At 37.8% G+C, this 23097-nt stretch overlaps 2 protein-coding genes across 2 annotated transcripts in view; one reads left to right on the forward strand and one right to left on the reverse strand.

The window, feature by feature from the left end:
- Window positions 1-3551: 3551 nt before the first annotated feature.
- Window positions 3552-5150, forward strand: LOC123664304. The gene is made up of 2 exons (XM_045598896.1): window positions 3552-4073; window positions 4646-5150. Exons 1-2 carry the CDS (start codon window positions 3670-3672, stop codon window positions 5100-5102), a joined length of 861 nt encoding a protein of 286 aa, XP_045454852.1. The 5' UTR covers window positions 3552-3669; the 3' UTR covers window positions 5103-5150.
- A 5098-nt stretch (window positions 5151-10248) lies between these two features.
- The window catches only part of LOC123663907, a 47672-nt gene continuing 34823 nt past the window's right edge, over window positions 10249-23097 (reverse strand). The window contains exons 19-33 of the mRNA XM_045598550.1: window positions 21930-22090; window positions 21417-21526; window positions 21112-21212; window positions 20827-20940; window positions 20179-20275; window positions 19661-19795; window positions 18629-18749; window positions 17993-18090; window positions 17709-17886; window positions 17308-17447; window positions 16701-16856; window positions 16533-16538; window positions 14536-14705; window positions 10913-11033; window positions 10249-10502 (exon numbers count right to left, since the gene is read on the reverse strand). Of these exons, the coding sequence (XP_045454506.1) occupies window positions 10447-10502; window positions 10913-11033; window positions 14536-14705; window positions 16533-16538; window positions 16701-16856; window positions 17308-17447; window positions 17709-17886; window positions 17993-18090; window positions 18629-18749; window positions 19661-19795; window positions 20179-20275; window positions 20827-20940; window positions 21112-21212; window positions 21417-21526; window positions 21930-22090 (1764 nt within the window). The 3' untranslated portion in view covers window positions 10249-10446. The remainder of the gene's footprint in view (window positions 10503-10912; window positions 11034-14535; window positions 14706-16532; window positions 16539-16700; window positions 16857-17307; window positions 17448-17708; window positions 17887-17992; window positions 18091-18628; window positions 18750-19660; window positions 19796-20178; window positions 20276-20826; window positions 20941-21111; window positions 21213-21416; window positions 21527-21929; window positions 22091-23097) is intronic.

Here is a 23097-nt window from a genome sequence, read left to right on the forward strand (position 1 = left end):
TATTTGTAAATGAACATAATTAAGTATTAAGTCGCTATTTGTCTGAAATATTTACAATTGCTACATCTTTGTGTCGTTACAGAAACACATGTGCAATGCTAAAAATTTTTTTTTTAAGAATTTAACTTCTCGTCTTATTACCCCCACTAGTAACAAGGTCTGGTGCATTTTTTGCCTAGATAATCGGCATAGCAATTAAACGGGGAAATGCTACCAGTGTTCTTAACAACATTCCACGTGGACATGATTTATGTTATACCTCAATTATCTCTTAATATTTTTTTTTAAACGTATTGTAAAATTTCGAAAAAATGAATTAAAAATTACTACTATGTACTCATCATAGGAGAAGAAGAAGAAGAAGAAGCAATAGTAGCAGCAGCAGCAGCACCGCACCGCACCGCATCGCACCGCACTGCACTACACCGTCCCGCACCGCACCGCACCAAAAAAATCTTTATATAATATTTAAAGTACATATTTTTTACAGGTGCAACAAAAGCGCGCAGGTTGTCAAGGAAAATCCCGTGTAGCCTAACTCGAAATTTTCACAGAAATACAGGTACATTACCATCATAAGTTGAATAAGTATACCTAATTATTTCCAAGCTGACGAAGTTGAAGATAACACCTAGTAAACTACGAACTTGCCGGATTTTGTGAGTTGGAAGCAGAAAGCGACAAAGTTGATGTCATTTTCTACGGCCTCGACCTGATATGCAGCAAAACTTATGAATAAACATAACAAGAAGATATATTCAACTACAAGCGAAGTAGGAACCAATAGTATTAATATATTTATATTGTAGAAAATATTTTACTTACGTTAAAATTAAAATAACTTCTTTTCACATTAAAACTAGTATATATATATATATAATAGTATGCCAATATTTAATTATAGACAAAAAGTTTTAATATATAATTCTGTTCAGTTCTGATGCTTTATATGACATGGGTAATGTGATCATCAAGTAATAAATCATAAAACTAAATTTTTAACTGAAAAAGTATATAAGAAAAATACTAATACTTTACTTTTTTATGTTTAGTTTTAATTTTTTTTTTAATTCCTATTCTAGACCATAGTACAAGCAGCACCTTATTAAGTATATTAAATCTGAAAGCTGTCAAAACTAGCATAATCATTAAATTATGATTAAGCCATTAAGCAAAGAACTGAAATTATGATTAATTGTAAATAAGTTCTAAGCTAAAGAAATACCTAGTCGCAGTGCTCGCTGTTATCCAAGAAAAAATTAGTTCTCTTGTTAAGGATGATACGTTTTTTTAACTTAACCTAATACTGTCCGTAAGTATGAATATTTTAACAACAGATAAAATAATTCTTGAGTATTTTTGTAGTGCATTTGACGTAATCAAATTTACTCCATTCTCACGGGTTTTAAAGCATATATATCACGTTAAGACTACTTAAGATATTACTCCAAGCGATAGTAGTCCCCTTGTTCCCTCGAGCTCAATGAAATTAACATCTCAATTAAGCTCCCACATTCACAATCCAATCTTGATTTAACGTTGTTTGGATCGCGTCCGTCACTTGTAATGCTGTTCCTAGCTCGTTTTAGGAATAAGATTAACGAGAAACTGTCTAACGGTATTGCGTTTAGTGTCAGAATTAGATGGTGATTTTACTATTTTACTACACGTTCGTTAAAGCTCGCTAAAATTACATGATAAAGTAGATCTTTTTTGTCTGGAATGTTATTCTATCCTAAACTGATGAAAAGATTTATATTAAACTGACGAAATTTGAACACAAAATGTGTCAAAATTGCATAGTGAAGTGAACTTAAAAATAACTCGACAGAGGGAGAGGGTAGATAGCAATAATATAATAAACCAATGGATCGGCCCTACCTACACAAAAATCGTGTATACCTACACAATATTGTTATAACATAAAATGGCCGACTCTTATTGATGTACCATTTAAGTTTTTCTTCTTTTTTTTACTTGATCTGTGCTTTACACTGGTTCTATGCGAACGAGGGGTACCTCACCGGCTGTGATGGGCTGATTTGGTTGCCTCTTTTTAAAATTATTTCAGTCAAATCGAAATAATTCATATCATCATCGGCCCGTTATTGCCCCCTGCTGAGCATATGTAATATATTTTTAAAAAATAGGGCTCCCTTTTTTCCGCCAATCTGTTCTGTCCCTCGCTTGTCTAATCTCTGTTGTGCCCAACAGCCTTCCCACGTCATTGGTCCATATATTATAAATAAAATCAAAGATGGACCACATACCTGATACTTATTTTTCTTATAATAAACATATAGTAATTTATAATAAATATTGAAATCACCTAAAGGTGCAAGTTTGACTGTTTCAACGGATTTCAAAAAGTTCATATATATGAGAATGAGTATATTTCAACATTCTGAAACTTGTACGGCCACATTAGATGAACATCGTAAGACAACTTACATTCATAGTTTGACGAGTAAGTTTACTCAATACGGATACGGAAAAAGAAAAACATTGATTGTATTCTTACTCTTTATTCGTTTCTAAACAGAATTAATTTATTAAAAAAGTTCTTATATTATTTTTAATCTTTTTTTTTTTGATAATATCGAAACCTTATATTAATATAAGTTTTAATTACGCATTTTATAAGTAGCAATCAGCTGTGGCTTCAGGCTTGCATTGTGATCTGCGTTGTCAGGCACATATAAAATATTGTCAGTTTCGTAACATTCCGTTAAAAGCCTAAAAATGTGCAAGTGATCATTTTTAGGTTTCGAGAGAAGCTCTCGAAAATCCGCATAACTTTTTACTGGGTGTACCGATTTTAATGATTTTTAAATTAATCGAAAGCCGATGCTTATCATGTGGTCACATTTAAATTTCATCGAGATCTGATTACAACATTTCATCGTTCACATTCGTCTACCTATTGAAGTCGGTTTTTTTTCGTTTGCCTGCAAATAATTATATTAATTATATGTTTACTTAAGTTTTCGATATTGCAATTTATTGATGTAGCTATTTCAGTTTGGTCAATATCTTTCAAAGTTGATAGTGTACTATCCATTTAGAAATATTCCCAGGTCTATGTATGTGTAGCAAATATTTGTAGTCAAGTTGAGTTGTTAGAGTAGAGGATTGTTTGTCCAGTCATTAATGGCTTTCACATAATTCATTTTGTGAGAGTCACAAAATTAATCATAGCTGATTCATTCACAATTTTTTACTTAATTGTAATACAAGAGGCTGCATCGTATTATTTATCTGTACATATTTCAGACATTAAATATTGTCAAATAGGCTTCGGCCTGACTATTATGGACTTTGTTTGGACCTCATGGACAAAGAAGGGTAGACGAAAATAAGAAATCTCAGACTTGGCTTCGGCCTTAACTTAGTAATCGAATCAGAAGAAAAATGAAGTTACTTTAGACTTGGCTCCGGCCTTTTGTTATATCTGAACAGAAACTTACAAATTCAAACTAGGCTGTATGGATTATAGTCCTTTGCCTTTCCCTATTGGGGTATAAATTTTAAAACAACAACAACTATTGTCAATGTCAAATTTCAATGTAATATTTTGATTTCGATGTGTTTGTGTTAAAAATATAAAAATGGTATAAATATTAAAAACGGACGTATTAGAATTAAGACATATTTGTATATAGGTTCTACATGATGGCTCAAAAACTTAAACCAAGCAATTTTTATCGTTCATTGTACATAACCTCTAGAAATTATTGCGAATATAAATCTATATACGAACGCAATGAGGCTGGTCGTCAGCCGCGTAAAGTACATGGTAAAGAATATCCTGAATGGAGAAGACCTTGGACACAACGGGATGGGGAATGGACAAGCAAGCTATCAGTTTTCGTCGAAAAAAGTCCCAACATGAACATACTGAATGCTATGCAGAAACTTCCAAATTTAACCTTTGGTGATATAAAGCAATGGTGGGGAGAAATGAAACAAATACAAGAAATAGTAAACCAAAAATTCTTACCAGAAAGAGTGGTTGCTCTCGGTGCAAACTTAGCGGCATGTCACTTTTTTATATATCGTCAAGCAGCCATTAGGTTTGTTAACTATTTTTAGGATCAGGCATTAAAGAATAACTTTATTTTTTCGATTGATACAACTCCACTCCACTTTGCAGTTTAGCAACAAAAGCCTTCTTTTTTTTGTTTACAATACTCAATTTAGCATACAATTTAAATTGAAACTATCATTTGTGTATGTATTAAATTAATTTAAAATAAATACTTATCAGTGGCAATTTGAATTAATTTAATTAGGTATAATACATGTATAAACATATAATCGATAAAAACAAGTTACCATTGTAAAAAAATAACTAGTAATTGCCCTGTGGTCAAAATTCAACCATAATGAGTTTAAATTGTTTGAACACAAAAAAATCTGTTACTATATGATAGGGTGTGTAATGTTTTTTTATTGATATAATGTATTTTTTATGCATAACTTTCAAAAAAATATTAGCATTTTGTACTTCTTCTCTATAAACTATAAGGATGCAAAATTTCACTCTCCTCCATCCAACCATTATTCATAAAAAGGGGTACAAAGTTTTTGCCTCACGTAGATGTTCAAGACATAAATAGCAGTTTATATCTATTTTTCTTTTCAGGTTGAAAGGCAAAAAAGAATGGATCATTGGTGATATATTATCAGTCAAACTACCGGACACTTACAAAGAAGGTTACTTTGTTGAAGCCATTGATTGTTCTAATTTCCACCACAATGGCATCAGATATGAAGGGATACAAAACCTAACCGGTCTCAATCACCTGAAATGGTTATCATTAAGAAATAATAAATATGTTGATGTTTGGTGTCTAGATAGGATAGCTGGTCAAAACGGTGATACCCTAGAATTTCTAAACTTAATGGGTTGCAAGTTATGCGTTGGTTGTGTATATGCACTTGCAAGGATGCCTGCACTTAAATTCCTAGTAATAAGCGATCCAGGAGACAATATAGAGCTTCAAGCTGCCCTATCCATGCTTGAACAAGAAAGGCCTAATTTATTAATCAGTGCCCAACAAGATGATGAAAATGATGCAGTAAACAAAGTAGAAAAATAATATATGCTTAGTGTATTGAACTAGTTAGTAAACATTGTTATTATAAACAATACGCCTTTTTTATTTATCTATCCTTATAATAAATTTGAAAGGTTTAATGTTCATCTTAATATATATATAAATTACTTATCAGGTTGTTTGTCTGCGATGGAATCCTAAGCTACTTAACCGATTTTAATCAAATTTGCATACCATGTGCAGTTTGATCCAACTTGAAAGATAGGCTATATTTTATTTCGATATATATAATTATTATATTCAAGAAAAAAAAATTAGGCGGTACCAAGTTCGCCAGGTAAATCAAATAAATCTCTAAAATAAAAGTATCCTTAGTTACTCCTTACTACAACTACTATCTGCCAGTGAAAGTCCTGTCAAAATCGGTCCCGCTGTTTCAGAGATTAGCCGAAACAAACGTACAGACAGACAAAAAATGTTATTTTGGTATATTTACCGTGTAAACATAGAAAGTGACGCCGCGTTGGCGCAACGGTTACAGCCATGGATTGTACCTGTTGCGCTGGCGGTTGCAGGTTCGATCCCCGTACATGACAAACATTTGTATTGACCATACAGGTGTTTGCAGTGGTTTGGGTGTTTATGCAGTCCTTGTGGATCTCCCCACCGTGCCTCGGAGAGCACGTTAAGCCGTCGGTGCCGGTTGTTATCATGTACACCTGATAGCGATCGTTACTCATAGTAGGGAATATATCCGCCAACCCGCATTGGAGCAGCGTGGTGGATTAAGCTCTGATCCTTCTCCTACATGGGGAAAGAGGCCTATGCCCAGTAGTGGGATATTACAGGCTGAAGCAAGCAAGCATACATAAAAAGCGGTTATTTTAATATTACAAACGGACACTCCAATTTCATTTATTTGTATAGATATACATTCTGGCCATATTAAAAAAAAAGCTTTAGTTATGAGAAAAGTGTAGCTGCTACATCACAAAATTATGGTTTGAATATTTTATGTCAGCAGTAAAACAAGAATAAAACAGTTATGGTAGGTGGCAAAACGAATCTTAGGGACAAATCTTTTGACAAAAAATAAAAGACAACAATGCTTTCGAGGTTTTTATGTTTTAACATAAGTTCGTACAATGATCCAATATGCTTAAACAATCTGTCCACATGTTATGGGTTGGTTTTCTACTACCTGCACACAATGAATTTTGTCTGTATTAATTTTGATTACAATCACTAAATAGCTATTTATTGGTCCATTATTTGGATTCATAAACATTTAAATAAAACTTCTTATGTCATTACAAGTGAATTACTGCTTCAGATATTTCTCTTAAGGTCATTTCGTCTAATTCAATCTAGTATACATTAAAATTGAACACTTAAATCTAAATAAAATGTCTAAACAAGATATTTACACGTATGCCATTTTTACTAAACAATTAGACTAATGCCTTATTAAAAAAAATAATAATAAATAACGAATATGAAATGCTTCATTTAAAAATGTTCTTTTGAAATAATTGCTAATACTCTTAAAAATATAACATTACAACTTGTTATTCAAAACAAAGTTAATTCAGTCTAAAAATATCTGCCTATTACGCAATGTTTATTGACTGACGAGGCCAGAGTGTGCGAGTCGCGTGACACTTACTATTGGGAACGTATTAAGCTTTACACGATGTCCTGAAAGTCAATAAGGCACTAGTAACACGCAGCATTAAGATTTTCATATTTGTTATTATACTAACACATCGAAAGACATTCACTCGACTTCAACACCAACATAGAACATCCCATTAAAAAAAACTTAAAAATATGGACACTATTAAAGCAAATTGAAACATATCTACAAACGATCAAAAGCGAAATAACCATTTATAATATTACACGGTGAATTATTGCAACAAAAACGTAAATGAAATATATATATATATATGAGATATAAGCTATTGTATCTGTTATGTTATATATTGCGTGATACAATCTATTGTTGTTTGAATCGTGCCTTCACTATAGTATGTATATATAATAATTTTGACATAAATGGCTATATAAAAATGATAGGCTATCCCTATATAAGTTTTAAGCGGTATACAAAATCACAAAAATATTATAGAATATTAAAAGGAATAAACGTAAATTTCAATTTATAACTGGCAACCTGTACCGTACGAATATAACAAATGTGATTTATTTAAAGTTGTCCATAGAAAAGGGGTGCAACACAAAAATTTAATTAAACTTTATGGGTTTTATTCTCTCACTACAAAATTCGTTCGATGTACAATATTCAGTTCGATCGAAAATTCGGTCAACAGATCGTTTTTTACAAATACATACGATAGAATCGTAAACGCTAGACGAAAATTACTAAAATAACTCGTGTTAGTTTTATTTATAACGTAGCCCTTAGTTCGAAGTTATAGTGCGTTTGCAATGTCTAAGTGGTAACAACAGTATGATTTTATTCAATATGTGACAACGACTGACCAATTCACTACACCGATGACTTATGAGATACGAAATGAAAAATCAGATTATATAATTATTTCGAATCTGAACTTTTCATGATTAACTTTTCATCAATATTGATCTACACCATCAAAGATAGTGTTAACAGTGCGAAAATATCTCTTAGATTATTATTTTTTAATAAATTCTCTTCACTTCCGGACTCCTAAAGCAATTATCTAACGCGACATTTTCAAAGAGATCATTTAAAAAATATATAAATTTTGATTATATAAACATTTACGCTGGCCGAAAATTTTTCAAAAATAAATTACGTTATTTTTATTAAAAAAACAAAGATATTCTTTCTAAATAAAGAACAAACTTAATTACTTTGAGAGCCAGGAATTCTTATATCTAAATCGAAATAACTCTAATATTTACATTGAGATTTTTAAATGTATAAATATTGATTTATTTATCTAGTGTAGTAAATGATTTGAGCTGATTCATGTAAACCACGTCGATCGATATATTCAAAATACGAAAACCACTACACGACTTACAACTAGAAAGACGTATTAAGGCATTGAATTCTCTAACAAACTATTTTAATGTATATCATCCTACTATTTGTGTCACATTTAACATCAACTGAATAGACATGGCATCCAAATCAATCAAACTTCTCCTTCACTTAACTTAAATCACTGTACAGTGTACATAATTACATATTTTAAATAAGTAGATATCCTTTTATATAATCAAAAAAAAAATTAAAACACGTGGAAGACCAACATCACAACATAAATAGAAAACGATACAATTTAATGACTTAAAGAATAATTAATGTTCGCAACAAATATTTTCGTAACCCACCCTCCCCCCCTTAATTTTTCTCTTAAATCTCGACATCGTATTGCTTTAAAATAAAGTTTCAAGAAGTTTTATTGCAATACCCATCTTAAAATATAACAGTATTAAAACTGTAAATGCAAATATAGGCGATAAACATATATCCATAGCAAATTAATATATCTCCCTAACACAATATATTGATCGAATCGCACAATTTCTCGTGAATTAATGAAAAAACTTACATTTTAGAAACGTTCATATCCATAAATACTAAACAGAAAATCTTATAATTCGACTATAAAATTACATACATTAAAATGTACTGAGATCGTGCTCATATGAGTAATGTGCTAGCTATACTGAAGTAAAGAATTACTACATTTTAAGATTTATACGATAACTACTCGATTTTATGCAAAACTGTATTTTTTGGACAGATTTCGAATATGAAATCATACATACATACATAAGTTCTCATCATACACGTTGAAAAAAAATTTTAGTAGTGGGTCAACGGATTGTTATAATTTATAAATAAAAAAAAAAATAACATCAAACAATCGAATCTCTAAGTATGTTATATGAATAGTTTTCTATTCTCTATTGGGGTTGATATAGTTGTCGTACATTTATAAAACCTACAAATTAACTTACGTCATGGACCATAAAATAATAACAAGATTAGCTGACATTGGTGCTAGTTCTGATTTCACTAATTAAATTAAAAAATACTCATTATTGTATATTAAAAATATTAATTTAGACATTTTCAAAGTTTTACATTATATTTCTTTTAAATTCTATACAATTCTGAAAACGTCATTAAATTAATATTTTTAATTTAAAATCAGAATGATTTAATTTTAAAATTAAAGGGTGGTTCTTCGACAAGTGGTTATTGAGAGGTTAAATTTAAATAACATTTATCTGACGATTAAAAATAACTCATTTTGCTTACATCACGGTTCTTCTTTAACTATTACTTCAATTGGTTAGTATTTGACTTGATTGGATAATTTTTAAATATAATTTACTACGGGTATAAAATATATTGTTTAACATAATCTTGAGTATGATAAACAATACATGAAAGATTTGGTACTGCTAAAGTTTACATCAATTAGGTATAATATAACCGACAAGTTCGAGAAACCCGCCCTAGGGGATCAACATACTTTAAAAAAATTGTTTTATATGATAGCGTAATCAACTGGTATTTTTTTTTTATGATAATAAAAATACTATTGACACCACGTGTTAGTAGAACCGATTACAAGGTTGATGACATTTGTCATTTAGGTTTTGTAAGAAACAATGAATACAATTAGGGTTTTCCCAAATTATAAGCCTTAACAAGATACGCTTCAATCCATTCTACTATCACGTAACACGGAATTCATGAAAACGTATTATAAAAACATTACCAATAAAAAGTTTATCGATGAGCTTAGAATGTTAATTTTTTATAGCATTATTAATATTTGAAAACAGTGTTGAGATAAATTGAAACGTAAGCGATACGTAGGAGCACACCATACACCCGAGTCGCACTTCTAACTTGCATCGCGCACACGCATACAATCGAACAATTTTTATTTTTATTTTTTCTCATTTTTATATACTTAAATTTATCATTTGTTAATATTTAATATTATAACCAATTTTTTGCGTTATCTATGTATAAATGCAACGGCGCATTTCTAACAATCTCCATCACGTAATAACAATAGATTAGGTACTTTAGACGTTTACAATTCGTATTCTCCTATTTCCTTTTTTTTTTCGTTATTCGTATTCTACTCCATTGCCTATTGAGACAACAACATCATTAGCAGTATTGATTTTAAAGTACAAAATATTAATATTTAGAATTATTACTGTGTCGAGGAATTGTTTTTTATTTTTATTTAATGTAATATATCAATTTGTGGAATTAACTTCCACCAAAACTTTCGTGAAAATTCCAAGTGGAAAATCAAGTTGATTACGTCACAGTTTTATAAATCACATTATTTCATGTTGCCTATTCCCGAATAACAATGGAGATTGTGTAACCGTATCGCTAACTGGCCGTTGATGTCGGCTGCAGGGCCGCTGACACTATCGGGGAGTTCACGTCTGAAAAACATAGTTCAATTTAATTGTAATAAAATGTATTCTGCTGTGTGGTTACGGCAGCAAATAATATAACCAACTCCTCTCTTCCCGTGGGTGTCGTAAGAGGCGACCAAGGGATAACACAGTTCCACTACCACCTTGGAACTTAAAAAGCCAACCGATGACAGGATACCATCTAACCGTTGGCTTTGAAATACACAGGCCGAAGACGGGCAGCAGCGTCTTCGGTGCGACAAAGCCAGAGAACAGGAGACTACGATCACCAACCCGCCTGCCCAGCGTGGTAACTATGGGCAATACACATGAGTTCGCGCCATTTTTTGCGCGAACTAGTGGAGGCCTATGTCCAGCAGTGGACTGCGATAGGATTGGACGACTCCAAATGGAAAATAATTATGATTCAGACTTACTGGTAGGCGTGTTGACCTCCGAGTGCGGTGTAAGGTTGGACTGAGCCATTAACTTTTGGCGCACCTCGCGGATCTTCAACTGTAGTGACGTCTTCGTCGGGAATATGTCAGTGTGGGCCGCCTGCGATACGACATTTATTACTATAGTATGTTCATATTAATAAATTGTCGGTCATCGTTGTCATTAAACTAAGAGACGCCCCTTGACCAATAATATCGAAGTAAATTAGAAAGACGTGTCCCGATTGAGCAATTCAAGAGTTCAGATAGTACAGTAGCATTTATTGTCAATTTTTAAAATAACAACAACTTTGTGATTTATTTTACAGAATTTTGTTAATATTTAATTAGCTTTAATATTAATGATTAATTCTTATGTCAGTGCGATCACCATTTTTGTGACGCAAATATACCATAAAATAACAATAATGATGACTAGTTTGATATTAATTTGAAAGTAGGTAAATTGCGTCGGATTTATAGTTATATATAAATACAATACCAATATTTTATAGAGGAAAATTGTGTTTGTTTATAAACGAAAATCTCTAAAATTTCTACTTAATAAACTCTTTCATCATTAATAACTTATTATAAATTATATAAGAGACGACACATTTACACATTACATTTATTGAGGTAGGACACGTCAGGCAACATCCCGCTCAAAATTTGGAGCAGCTCGTCCGGGAAAGTACCTCCAAATTTACAGAAAAACACCGTTAAATAACACTGCTCTCTAGTAGTAGTGTTCCTGTGATGATTAAGGTGACCAGAGCTCCTGACGAAAGTCGGGGGTCGAGTCGGCAGTACGCTTGCGATGCTCCCGGTCTCGCAGGCGTTTATAGACTTCGGTACCCGCTTACCATAAGGTGTAAGAGGCGACTAAGGGATAACAAGGTTCCACAACCACCTTGGAACTTAAGAAGCCGACCGATGGCGGGATAACCATCCAACTGCTGGCTTTGAAATACACAGGCCGAAGACGGGCAGCAGCGTCTTCGGTGCGACAAAGCCAGTACTGCGGACACCAATCCGCCTGCCCAGTGTGGTGACTATGGGCAAAACACACGAGTTCACGTTATTTTTGGCGTAAACTTGTGGAGGCCTATGTCCAGCAGTGGACTGTATAGGCTGTAATGATTGATCACCATAAGGCGAGGCATACGCTCGTCGGTCGAGCTAGCCCGTACCTGGAAGTTGGTGGTGGCCTGCGTGGTGGGGAACATGCCGTGGTCGTGGAACAGCTTCATGACGAGGTGGCGGCGCTGCTCCAGCACGCGGCGGTGGCCCGCCTCCCCGCGCGCGCCCGCGCCCACCGAGCGCACATCATCACTATTACTAGTGGGTGGTACCTGGAAGTTGGTGGTGGCCTGCGTGGTGGGGAACATGCCGTGGTCGTGGAACAGCTTCATGACGAGGTGGCGGCGCTGCTCCAGCACGCGGCGGTGGCCCGCCTCCCCGCGCGCGCCCGCGCCCACCGAGCGCACATCATCACTATTACTAGTGGGTGGTACCTGGAAGTTGGTGGTGGCCTGCGTGGTGGGGAACATGCCGTGGTCGTGGAACAGCTTCATGACGAGGTGGCGGCGCTGCTCCAGCACGCGGCGGTGGCCCGCCTCCCCGCGCGCGCCCGCGCCCACCGAGCGCACATCATCACTATTACTAGTGGGTGGTACCTGGAAGTTGGTGGTGGCCTGCGTGGTGGGGAACATGCCGTGGTCGTGGAACAGCTTCATGACGAGGTGGCGGCGCTGCTCCAGCACGCGGCGGTGGCCCGCCTCCCCGCGCGCGCCCGCGCCCACCGAGCGCACATCATCACTATTACTAGTGGGTGGTACCTGGAAGTTGGTGGTGGCCTGCGTGGTGGGGAACATGCCGTGGTCGTGGAACAGCTTCATGACGAGGTGGCGGCGCTGCTCCAGCACGCGGCGGTGGCCCGCCTCCCCGCGCGCGCCCGCGCCCACCGAGCGCACATCATCACTATTACTAGTGGGTGGTACCTGGAAGTTGGTGGTGGCCTGCGTGGTGGGGAACATGCCGTGGTCGTGGAACAGCTTCATGACGAGGTGGCGGCGCTGCTCCAGCACGCGGCGGTGGCCCGCCTCCCCGCGCGCGCCCGCGCCCACCGAGCGCACATCATCACTATTACTAGTGGGTGGTACCTGGAAGTTGGTGGTGGCCTGCGTGGTGGGGAACATGCCGTGGTCGTGGAACAGCTTCATGACGAGGTGGCGGCGCTGCTCCAGCACGCGGCGGTGGCCCGCCTCCCCGCGCGCGCCCGCGCCCACCGAGCGCACATCATCACTATTACTAGTGGGTGGTACCTGGAAGTTGGTGGTGGCCTGCGTGGTGGGGAACATGCCGTGGTCGTGGAACAGCTTCATGACGAGGTGGCGGCGCTGCTCCAGCACGCGGCGGTGGCCCGCCTCCCCGCGCGCGCCCGCGCCCACCGAGCGCACATCATCACTATTACTAGTGGGTGGTACCTGGAAGTTGGTGGTGGCCTGCGTGGTGGGGAACATGCCGTGGTCGTGGAACAGCTTCATGACGAGGTGGCGGCGCTGCTCCAGCACGCGGCGGTGGCCCGCCTCCCCGCGCGCGCCCGCGCCCACCGAGCGCACATCATCACTATTACTAGTGGGTGGTACCTGGAAGTTGGTGGTGGCCTGCGTGGTGGGGAACATGCCGTGGTCGTGGAACAGCTTCATGACGAGGTGGCGGCGCTGCTCCAGCACGCGGCGGTGGCCCGCCTCCCCGCGCGCGCCCGCGCCCACCGAGCGCACATCATCACTATTACTAGTGGGTGGTACCTGGAAGTTGGTGGTGGCCTGCGTGGTGGGGAACATGCCGTGGTCGTGGAACAGCTTCATGACGAGGTGGCGGCGCTGCTCCAGCACGCGGCGGTGGCCCGCCTCCCCGCGCGCGCCCGCGCCCACCGAGCGCACATCATCACTATTACTAGTGGGTGGTACCTGGAAGTTGGTGGTGGCCTGCGTGGTGGGGAACATGCCGTGGTCGTGGAACAGCTTCATGACGAGGTGGCGGCGCTGCTCCAGCACGCGGCGGTGGCCCGCCTCCCCGCGCGCGCCCGCGCCCACCGAGCGCACATCATCACTATTACTAGTGGGTGGTACCTGGAAGTTGGTGGTGGCCTGCGTGGTGGGGAACATGCCGTGGTCGTGGAACAGCTTCATGACGAGGTGGCGGCGCTGCTCCAGCACGCGGCGGTGGCCCGCCTCCCCGCGCGCGCCCGCGCCCACCGAGCGCACATCATCACTATTACTAGTGGGTGGTACCTGGAAGTTGGTGGTGGCCTGCGTGGTGGGGAACATGCCGTGGTCGTGGAACAGCTTCATGACGAGGTGGCGGCGCTGCTCCAGCACGCGGCGGTGGCCCGCCTCCCCGCGCGCGCCCGCGCCCACCGAGCGCACATCATCACTATTACTAGTGGGTGGTACCTGGAAGTTGGTGGTGGCCTGCGTGGTGGGGAACATGCCGTGGTCGTGGAACAGCTTCATGACGAGGTGGCGGCGCTGCTCCAGCACGCGGCGGTGGCCCGCCTCCCCGCGCGCGCCCGCGCCCACCGAGCGCACATCATCACTATTACTAGTGGGTGGTACCTGGAAGTTGGTGGTGGCCTGCGTGGTGGGGAACATGCCGTGGTCGTGGAACAGCTTCATGACGAGGTGGCGGCGCTGCTCCAGCACGCGGCGGTGGCCCGCCTCCCCGCGCGCGCCCGCGCCCACCGAGCACGGCGTGCGCGGCGACATGTCCTCCGCGCCCTCGCTCGCTACGACCGCACATCATCGCTATTAATATCTTTTTTATTTTATTTTTTTATCAAGAAGACGACGCCGACATAATCACCGCGCTTTTGCTCGCTGCACGCACACGGTTATAAATATCGCACGGATATTGAGCGCTCGGTGGCAGAGTGGGAAATAGCAGGGGTTGCAAACAGATAATTGTGTTTGCTCGCAAACGAAAAAAAACCAGCTTCAATTACATCGAAGAATAATACAACGTAGATCGACGAAAAAATAATCAAGTAACTACGCGTTATCAAAGATTACTTAAAAAGTAGTTATCAGATTTCGATAAAATTTATATGTGACCACATGATAAACGCCAGCTTTCGATTAAATTAAAAATTATCAAAATCGGTACACCCAGTAAAAAGTTATTGCGGATTTTCGAGAGTTTCCCTCAATTTCTCTGGGATCCCATCATCAGATCCTGGTTTCCTTATCATGGAACCAAACTAGGGATATTCCCTTTCCAACAAAAAAAGAATTATTAAAATCGGTACGTCCAGTAAAAAGTTATGTATATAATACAACGTAGGTCGACAAAAAAAGCGTCAAGTAAAAACGCATTATTAGATATAACTCGAAAAGTAGTTGTTAGATCTCAAATAAATTTAAATGGGACCAATTGACAAACACCACCTTTCTATTAAAAAAATTTTTGTCGAAATCGGTCCACCCGGTCAAAAGTTCCGATGTAACATACATAAAAAAATTAAAAAATACAGTCGAATTGAGAACCTCCTCCTTTTTTGGAAGTCGGTTAAAAATAGTTTTGTTCGTTCGTACAAATAAGACTTAAATCTAATATATAAAATTCTCGTGTCGCGGTGTTTGTAGTTAAACTCCTCCGAAACGGCTTGACCGATTCTCATGAAATTTTGTTTGCATATTGGGTAGGTCTGAGAATCGAACAACATCTATTTTTCATACCCCTAAGTTATAAGGAGGGTGGGAGGGGATTAACAGCCTTTATAACATATATGACAAAACCACGTTTGCGGGATCAGCTAGTAACATAAAATATTCAGTTCTCTTTAAATATCTGTATCTATATTTAAAAAGAAATACAAGTACTATTAGTATTTATGGTAACCGTTTCACAAAGTAAATAAAAAAAAGAATTTTTAATCAGGGCACTTATTACTACCGTTTATTTAACGCCCCTGGAGCAAGCCAAGAAAATAAAATCACGAAAGGCACAAAATAACAGTTTTGGCATAAGGCGCGATTTGATAATCCGGCCCTACTCACTTCTACCACCAAAGAGATGCAAAATTCCTTTCAACGCTCAATACCCGTGTTGATATATAATTTATCCACTAAAGTCTTTTCAACGAGAAGAGATACCAAACGTAAACAAACCAAATGCGAGGTCATTCAACTATGCAGGGTTTTGTAACCTTTTTTTACTTACACAAATTTTTAAAAGGTAAAATATATTTATATTTTGATAATTACTTCATTTAATATAATCATTTAAATACAATTATTTGCATAAGATTTGATACTTCTTAAATAATAATTATCAAAATATAAATCACCCCGAACGCTTCAGAACACGGAATGAAAAAAAATAAATAATACAAAATCAAAGGGCCGTCCGCGATCCGAATGTTTTCAAAGCCAGTTAAAATATCATTTGACCTTGCAGAGTGACATGCAGCAGATAGCAAACAAACAAGATAGAAAGAGATAGACTATATTTTGTTTGTTCCGTCGTCGCTACGAAAAAATGATGGGCTTTGTTTACGTTTGGTATCTCTTCTCGTTGAACAGACTTTAGTATAGTAGCGGTATAGTTATTCTACTAGGCACTACTTAGAAATGCAATCAAGTTTATACGGTACGATGTCTTTGACAACGTTAGGATTATAATAGTCACGTACATTTGTCGCATTTATTAAAGAATTCGTATTTTATGTCTTTTCTAAATCTTCTAAAATTCACATGATGTTAAAGCTATATGGTAAACTCACCTCTAAAACTGTCGATGTTAAAATCAGGTCCGAAGAAAGTGTTCCCCACTAGTTTAGTGGTCGTGTGCGGCGTTCCGTATGAATGCGGTGTAGGCATGCCGTTCCCGTTGATGACTTCCGCTTCAAGCTGCGCTGTCACAACTGTCGGTTCTTCTTCTGTTCATAAAAAAATATAAAGAAATTAATTTCAATTTTTCGTTCTGGTTAGATAGTTTACAATGACGCAGAGATAGCACAGATTATTTCGCCAATATTATGTCTCGTTAGATGGAAAATACGCAAATAAGATTTGTTCACTGTTAAATTAGACATTTTTAGAAAGCTAATTGCACTAATTTGCCGAATTGAACTGATTTTTGTAATTTAACTGCATGAAGAAACTCCAAAAAAACGTCATCATGAGATACATGCTACAAAAAAAAAATCTGCAAATTATTTTTCCTGACTAACATAATTATGACATGTTTTTATCATTTTTATTCAAAAAATTTGAGACAGTTCACCACCGTGGCGCCCGGGCTGCACGCCTCGGGCTCGAACTTGTCGCCAGTGGAGGCAGCGGTGGAGGGTGAGAGACAGTGGAGGGTGAGAGACGGTGGCGAGTTACCCATGGGCATCTTGTGCTGCTTCTTGCGCAGGTAGAGCTGCGGGCTGCGCGGCACCACCATGGCGCCCGGGCTGCACGCCTCGGGCTTGAACTTGGGCAGCGTGCTGAACTTCTGCTCGAAGTTCACCGTCTCCAGCACCCTGCACATACAAGCGCAAATGTGGAATAGCTCCTGACGCATTTAGCGGCACGATACGTGACAGTTAGGTCATTCCATTATATGTTATAGGAAATTCGACACAATTTTGGTACATGACAATCCAAAAAAATAGTCGTGAAACAAATATTACAATTAAATAACAAAACCTACACAATATCAAAGTCTATGATCCATGATCTAAAAAGATATCAATATACACATTACAATCACAAAACAAGTTTTACAAGTCTAAACAACTTACTTGTCTCTCCCATCCTCGTTGCCTTTCTTGAAAAGGCTTTTTTTCAACGAAGGACTTGGCAAGTTCTCCATCTTCTTAGGCGATTGAAGATTTTCATTGTTATCGAGAGGCGTGGTGGGCAGGCTCTCGGAGCGAGGGATCACGGGCTCGTTGCTGCCTGTTGAACCTGTCGATGTACCTGTAGAGAAGGAAAATATTTTACTAAAATATTAAGTGATATATGTGATAGGAAAGTAAAAGGGTACAAAATATTGATGATTGTTTAAATAAGGCTGTAATCTTACCTCGACTCAATCTCTTCTGCAAGGGCGCTCGGCCAAGTTGAGCGGGCGTGGGAGCCAGAGGGAAGGGACGAGTCTCCTCTACAGGTGCCTCCCATTGTCTGCACAAACAGCATAATTACATGTAGTCTATATATGTTGTGTGTTACTTTTTTTCCTTAACACTAGTTTGGTATATAAAAAAAAAAAGTTAGAAAAGACCTAAAGCAACTCGTGCGATACGGGTCGTAGTTTGATTAAAATAAAACTAACAAACACACATGAACATTAATCACGATAACTTCACTTACTTTCAAAAATTATCAATTTGCCATAATCATCATGCATCAATTGTGTGAACGTTTGCTACATCAATTGCTGATCGCTTGCAAATCATCAAAAGAAATTTCGCATATGACTAGCGCTAAAAATATACTGCTGGTGGCAATTGATGCCGATATCTAATTGAACAACCTCAGCATAAAGCCATCTCTAATACCATTACTATCACTTGTTTTGACTCTCGGCTATTGTGACTTAGGTACTCGATATATCTGCGGTTTTTGGTCAACTACATTATAAACAATATTTTTTTTTTACTTTACATTACATTAGTAGAAAGATTCTTCTAACATGTTTAGGTAAACTTTTACTACTTACGGACTAGGTTTGGGCAACGAGTTGGTGTTGCTCTGGGACACGATCACAGACTGACCACTTTGTATGTTTTGACTTTGACTTTGAGGCACACTTGGATTTTGGTTCTTATTGACATCTGTCTCTGTAACAAGATTTTACTATCAAATAAAAATTATGTTTAGTGTCTAATTAATTTAGTATTTTTTTTTTTTTTTTTTTTGATTGATTCAGCCTGTAACATTCCCGTGCTGGGTATAGGCCCCTTTCACCATGTAGGAGGAGGATCGAAGTTTTATCTACCACGCTGCTCTACTGCGGGTTGAAGGATATAGTTTGGTATTACTAATTACAATGAGCAGCTTTTAAATTTATAATATATTTATTTTATACAACAACGATTGTTTTTATACAATAAGTTGAAAATATCTAAACAAAATTTATAGACGATACAATAATATAAAGGCGTTTACAACTAAATAAATAGGTTTTAAGTATGGCAACGTAATAAATTATAAAATATTGTAACATAATTTTTATCATCAACTACATAATAATAATAATAATAATATACTTTATTGCACATTTAAATAAAGAACAAAATTAAAATTACAAGCAATTATAGTAACAAATTGTACAACCAGGCGATCTTATTGCTAAAAAGCAATCTCTTCCAGACAACCTGATAATGAAAGGGATATTGCTTTTCAGATGGGCAGGTGGTAAACAGATTTAAATAAGTAAAAGAAAAAAAAATAAAAATAGAATATATAACAATTATATATGCATATACATTATACACATACGTACGCAATAAAAAATACCTACATAATACCAGATAAACAAAAACGAGGACAGTCTAGTGAATAGAACACGTAACTTTACCCAGAGATGGCCATTTCAAATCCAATCCAAGCTAGCATGATTGAATTTTTGTGTTCAAGCAAAGAAAGCACCACAAAGAAACTATCAAATCTCGGTAGAACTCATTCACATGAAACCCTTAATCACTATTAAAGTAAAGAATCACTATTACAGTGAATAAATGTAGCTTACCCGCTGCACTAAAGGGTACGTAGAGCCTCTGCAACTGAACGTAGTGTAGTGATGAATCGTTGGCTGTGTTGTCGTTCGCCTGGCTCGCCTTTATCACCAGGTTGCCCGACGCGTCCAGCGAAAGAGTTATCGGACCTGAGGACAGTGTGTTGAGATAATAAATTGATTTACCCGCCTTGTTTCACTAGCATTTAAGTTTTTTTATAATAAAATGTAAACGAGTGGACGATGCTACCTGGTATTAAATGAATGGCGTTATACTGCTTTTAAGCAGTGTTGTGTTCATGTGATGAGTAATAAGACTAGCTTCTGGGTACTGGGGGATTTAGGGTTAGGGTCGGCAACGGGCTAGCAATGTTTCTGGTGTTGCAGGCGTCTATCGGCTACGATAATCGCTTACCACCAAGTGAGCCGTACGTTTAATTGTTAAAGTAATTAAGTAAAAAATAAAAATTGAAATAAATAGAAGTTTAATTTTTCACATCAATCAGCAATATTTTTAAAAAACAATAATTCACCTGTCGTAGTGTCCCCTATATTCCTCTTGACCAGTGTGACGCTTTTGAGCAGAGAGGACGCGGGAGGCTGTGCCACCGCTACGCCACTCGAGATCACCTGCTGGGGAAAACACGTTCTTTATTACAAAACTAAAATAAATAAATAATTGTTTTCAACATAACAAACTCGCCAGTTTTTGTTATAAAATTAATTACTTATTATCATTTAAAAATAACGCAGATGGCTAGTATCTATAAAATAAGAATTGAATTGAACAATTCCTAACATTTTTTAATCTATTGAAAAAATAAAATAAAAAAGATGTGCAAATTCGGTTGTATATAGTATTTCATTTCTAGTAAGCATTTGGTTTTCAAAAAATGACGTACTATCACAATTTTCACTTAAATGCGAAGCATTTTTACGAATGACTAAAGTGTGTTTGACGGTAACACACAATCGCCCACAAACACACACGCTCCGGCACAAGTAATTTAAACATATATTTTGACGGTAAGCACGCAACGATACAAAATAACACAAGCATAAGCTCACACACGCTCCGGCATAAGTAATTTGAACATATATTTTGACGTTAAGCACACAACGATACAAAACAACACAAGCACAAGCTCACACACGCTCCACAACACAGAACCGTACATCACCTGTACGCCAGCTGGCGGGCTGATAATGGAGGCGATGGCGTTATCCAGCGCAGTCTGAGCGGGCGACGGCGCCAACGAAATACCCTGAACACTATTGGCGAGGCTCTGTGTGCCCTGTACGTGCGCCTGCGACACGTGGGCCTGTGACACGTGGGCCTGCGACACGTGGGCCTGTGATACGTGGGCCTGCGACACGTGGGCCTGTGACACGTGGGCCTGCGACACGTGGGCCTGCGACACGTGGGCCTGCGACACGTGGGCCTGCGACACGTGGGCCTGCGACACGTGGGCCTGCGACACGTGGGCCTGCGACACGTGAGGCGTGGTCGGTTGACTCGACATCGGCTTATTAACTGAGAATGCGGTCCACTGCTTATGGTTCTCGCCTGAAATAGAATTATAAATGTTACTTTTAAAACGAGTCCTGTGTAGAATTATATACTTGAGTGTAGCCAATATCCACGCAATACATTATAAAATATTGTATGTAGCATCGATACAGTATTGAATGGCGTACATTAAATATATATAAGTCATTTTGCCATTGGTAAAGGATATTCATTTGAAATTGTCTATTTCGCGTGACTTACCAGTATCGGCGAGTGTGGACTTGAAAGCGCCACCAGTCGGCTGAAAGACCTTCGACCCTCCGGGGCTCGAAGCAGTTATACCTCCTAATAGATTATCTGACGATCCAGCTCTGAAATAATAAAACATTAAATATATATTATGCAATTTATAAAAATATATCTTCATAAACAATTTCATTACACGTTAAATAAATGATTTCAATTTATATTATTTTTTAAATATTCATTTTTAAGAGTCTGTGATCATTTTAAACTAAATATGGTTTTTTCATTTTAGTATCTAAATCTGTGAAAGATTTCTACATACATAGAAATGATTCAATGTCCGGTTGACAGAATAACACACATACATTCATCCTGACTGATATCACTACTCCTCTCATACGTTATATCGCAATATTTAATGGCCCCACAACCTTACTTGGTAAGAAGGCTTTCTATTCCAACAACAAATTTTCAAATTGTGCAGTGGATCCCAAGATCCGCGATATTTGTATAAGTATAGTTGTTTACCTGGCTTTGATCGCTTTAGGTCGTCTAGTGTGGTCGTGATGCGGAAGGTATTCCCGAGTGTCGATGCCTTCTGAATCCGAATCAGTGACTTTCTCGCCGCACTTGAGATCTATCTCGATGTTTTGAGACGGCATAGGCGGCTCTTCTATTGTTTGACTTATCTGCTAATAAATTATTAATTATTATTATTTGTGATTATGTCTTATGATTATGTCCAAAAACATATACGAGTACATATATAATATCCAAACATAAAGAAACATAATATACTTTTCGTACCACTTGCTCAAAAAGTGACATTCTATGCCACAAAAAGCGAACAGAACAATAGTCATTTTTAATCTGTTAAAAACAGGGAAAGAAAATTATACTGAATTTCATTCATGCTCTAGGGGGAGAATGTGATTTAAATTTGGAATGCTTACCGAAATTTATACTGAACTACATCTGTGTTTACACCGTTGAGTTTTTATATAAAGCATTACATATATTTTTGAAAAAGGAATACGCATTTATTATGTAGTTATGATTATTAAATAAAATTACTCTCTATCAATAATTGGACCAATGTTTCAAATGTTAACTTTTACTTTTAATTGTCATTATTTTTAATAAATGCTTATCTCATATTATTATTGTGTTAATTTTTTCGCAAATGGTACGAAAAGTATTTTCCTCGGTGATAAAGCTGTCTTAGTCTAGGGTGAACTTAAACCCCTCTCTACACTCAGGACTCATCTTAAATCCCTCGCTTCGCTCGTGATGTAAGTTTTTAACACCCTCGCTGTGCTCGGGAGTAAACCTCGAGTCCTTCGTTACGCTCGCGATTTAAATCGTCACCCGCGACAGAAGTCACTGCTTTATCCCCGTGGTTAATAATCTACTATTATTTTATTTTTTATTAATATTACTATTAAATGCATTTTTTTTTTTGTTTTTGAGACTTACGCTCAAAACATAGGTTATGATTATAGATATAAATTGTGTTTCTCCGGCAGACAGGAAAAATATAGTTGTGTTTGCTCAAAAACAAAAGAAAATCTGACTTGAATTACATTGACAAGTAATACTACGTAAGTAGACGAAAAAAGAGCCAAGTAAAGACACCTAAAGATTTCTCAAAAAGTAGTCATCAGATCTCGATCAAATTTAATGGGACTAAAAGAAA

This window comes from Melitaea cinxia, chromosome 21 (assembly GCF_905220565.1).
Source record: "Melitaea cinxia chromosome 21, ilMelCinx1.1, whole genome shotgun sequence".
In the NCBI taxonomy this organism is placed as follows: domain Eukaryota; kingdom Metazoa; phylum Arthropoda; class Insecta; order Lepidoptera; family Nymphalidae; genus Melitaea; species Melitaea cinxia.

Bases quoted from the DNA above. Each gene is read 5' to 3' on its own strand.
- LOC123664304 (XM_045598896.1), top strand. From the start codon at position 3,670: ATGATGGCTCAAAAACTTAAACCAAGCAATTTTTATCGTTCATTGTAC. The intron at 4,074-4,645 runs GTTTGTTAACTA...TTTTCTTTTCAG, and splicing joins TATCGTCAAGCAGCCATTAG to GTTGAAAGGCAAAAAAGAAT.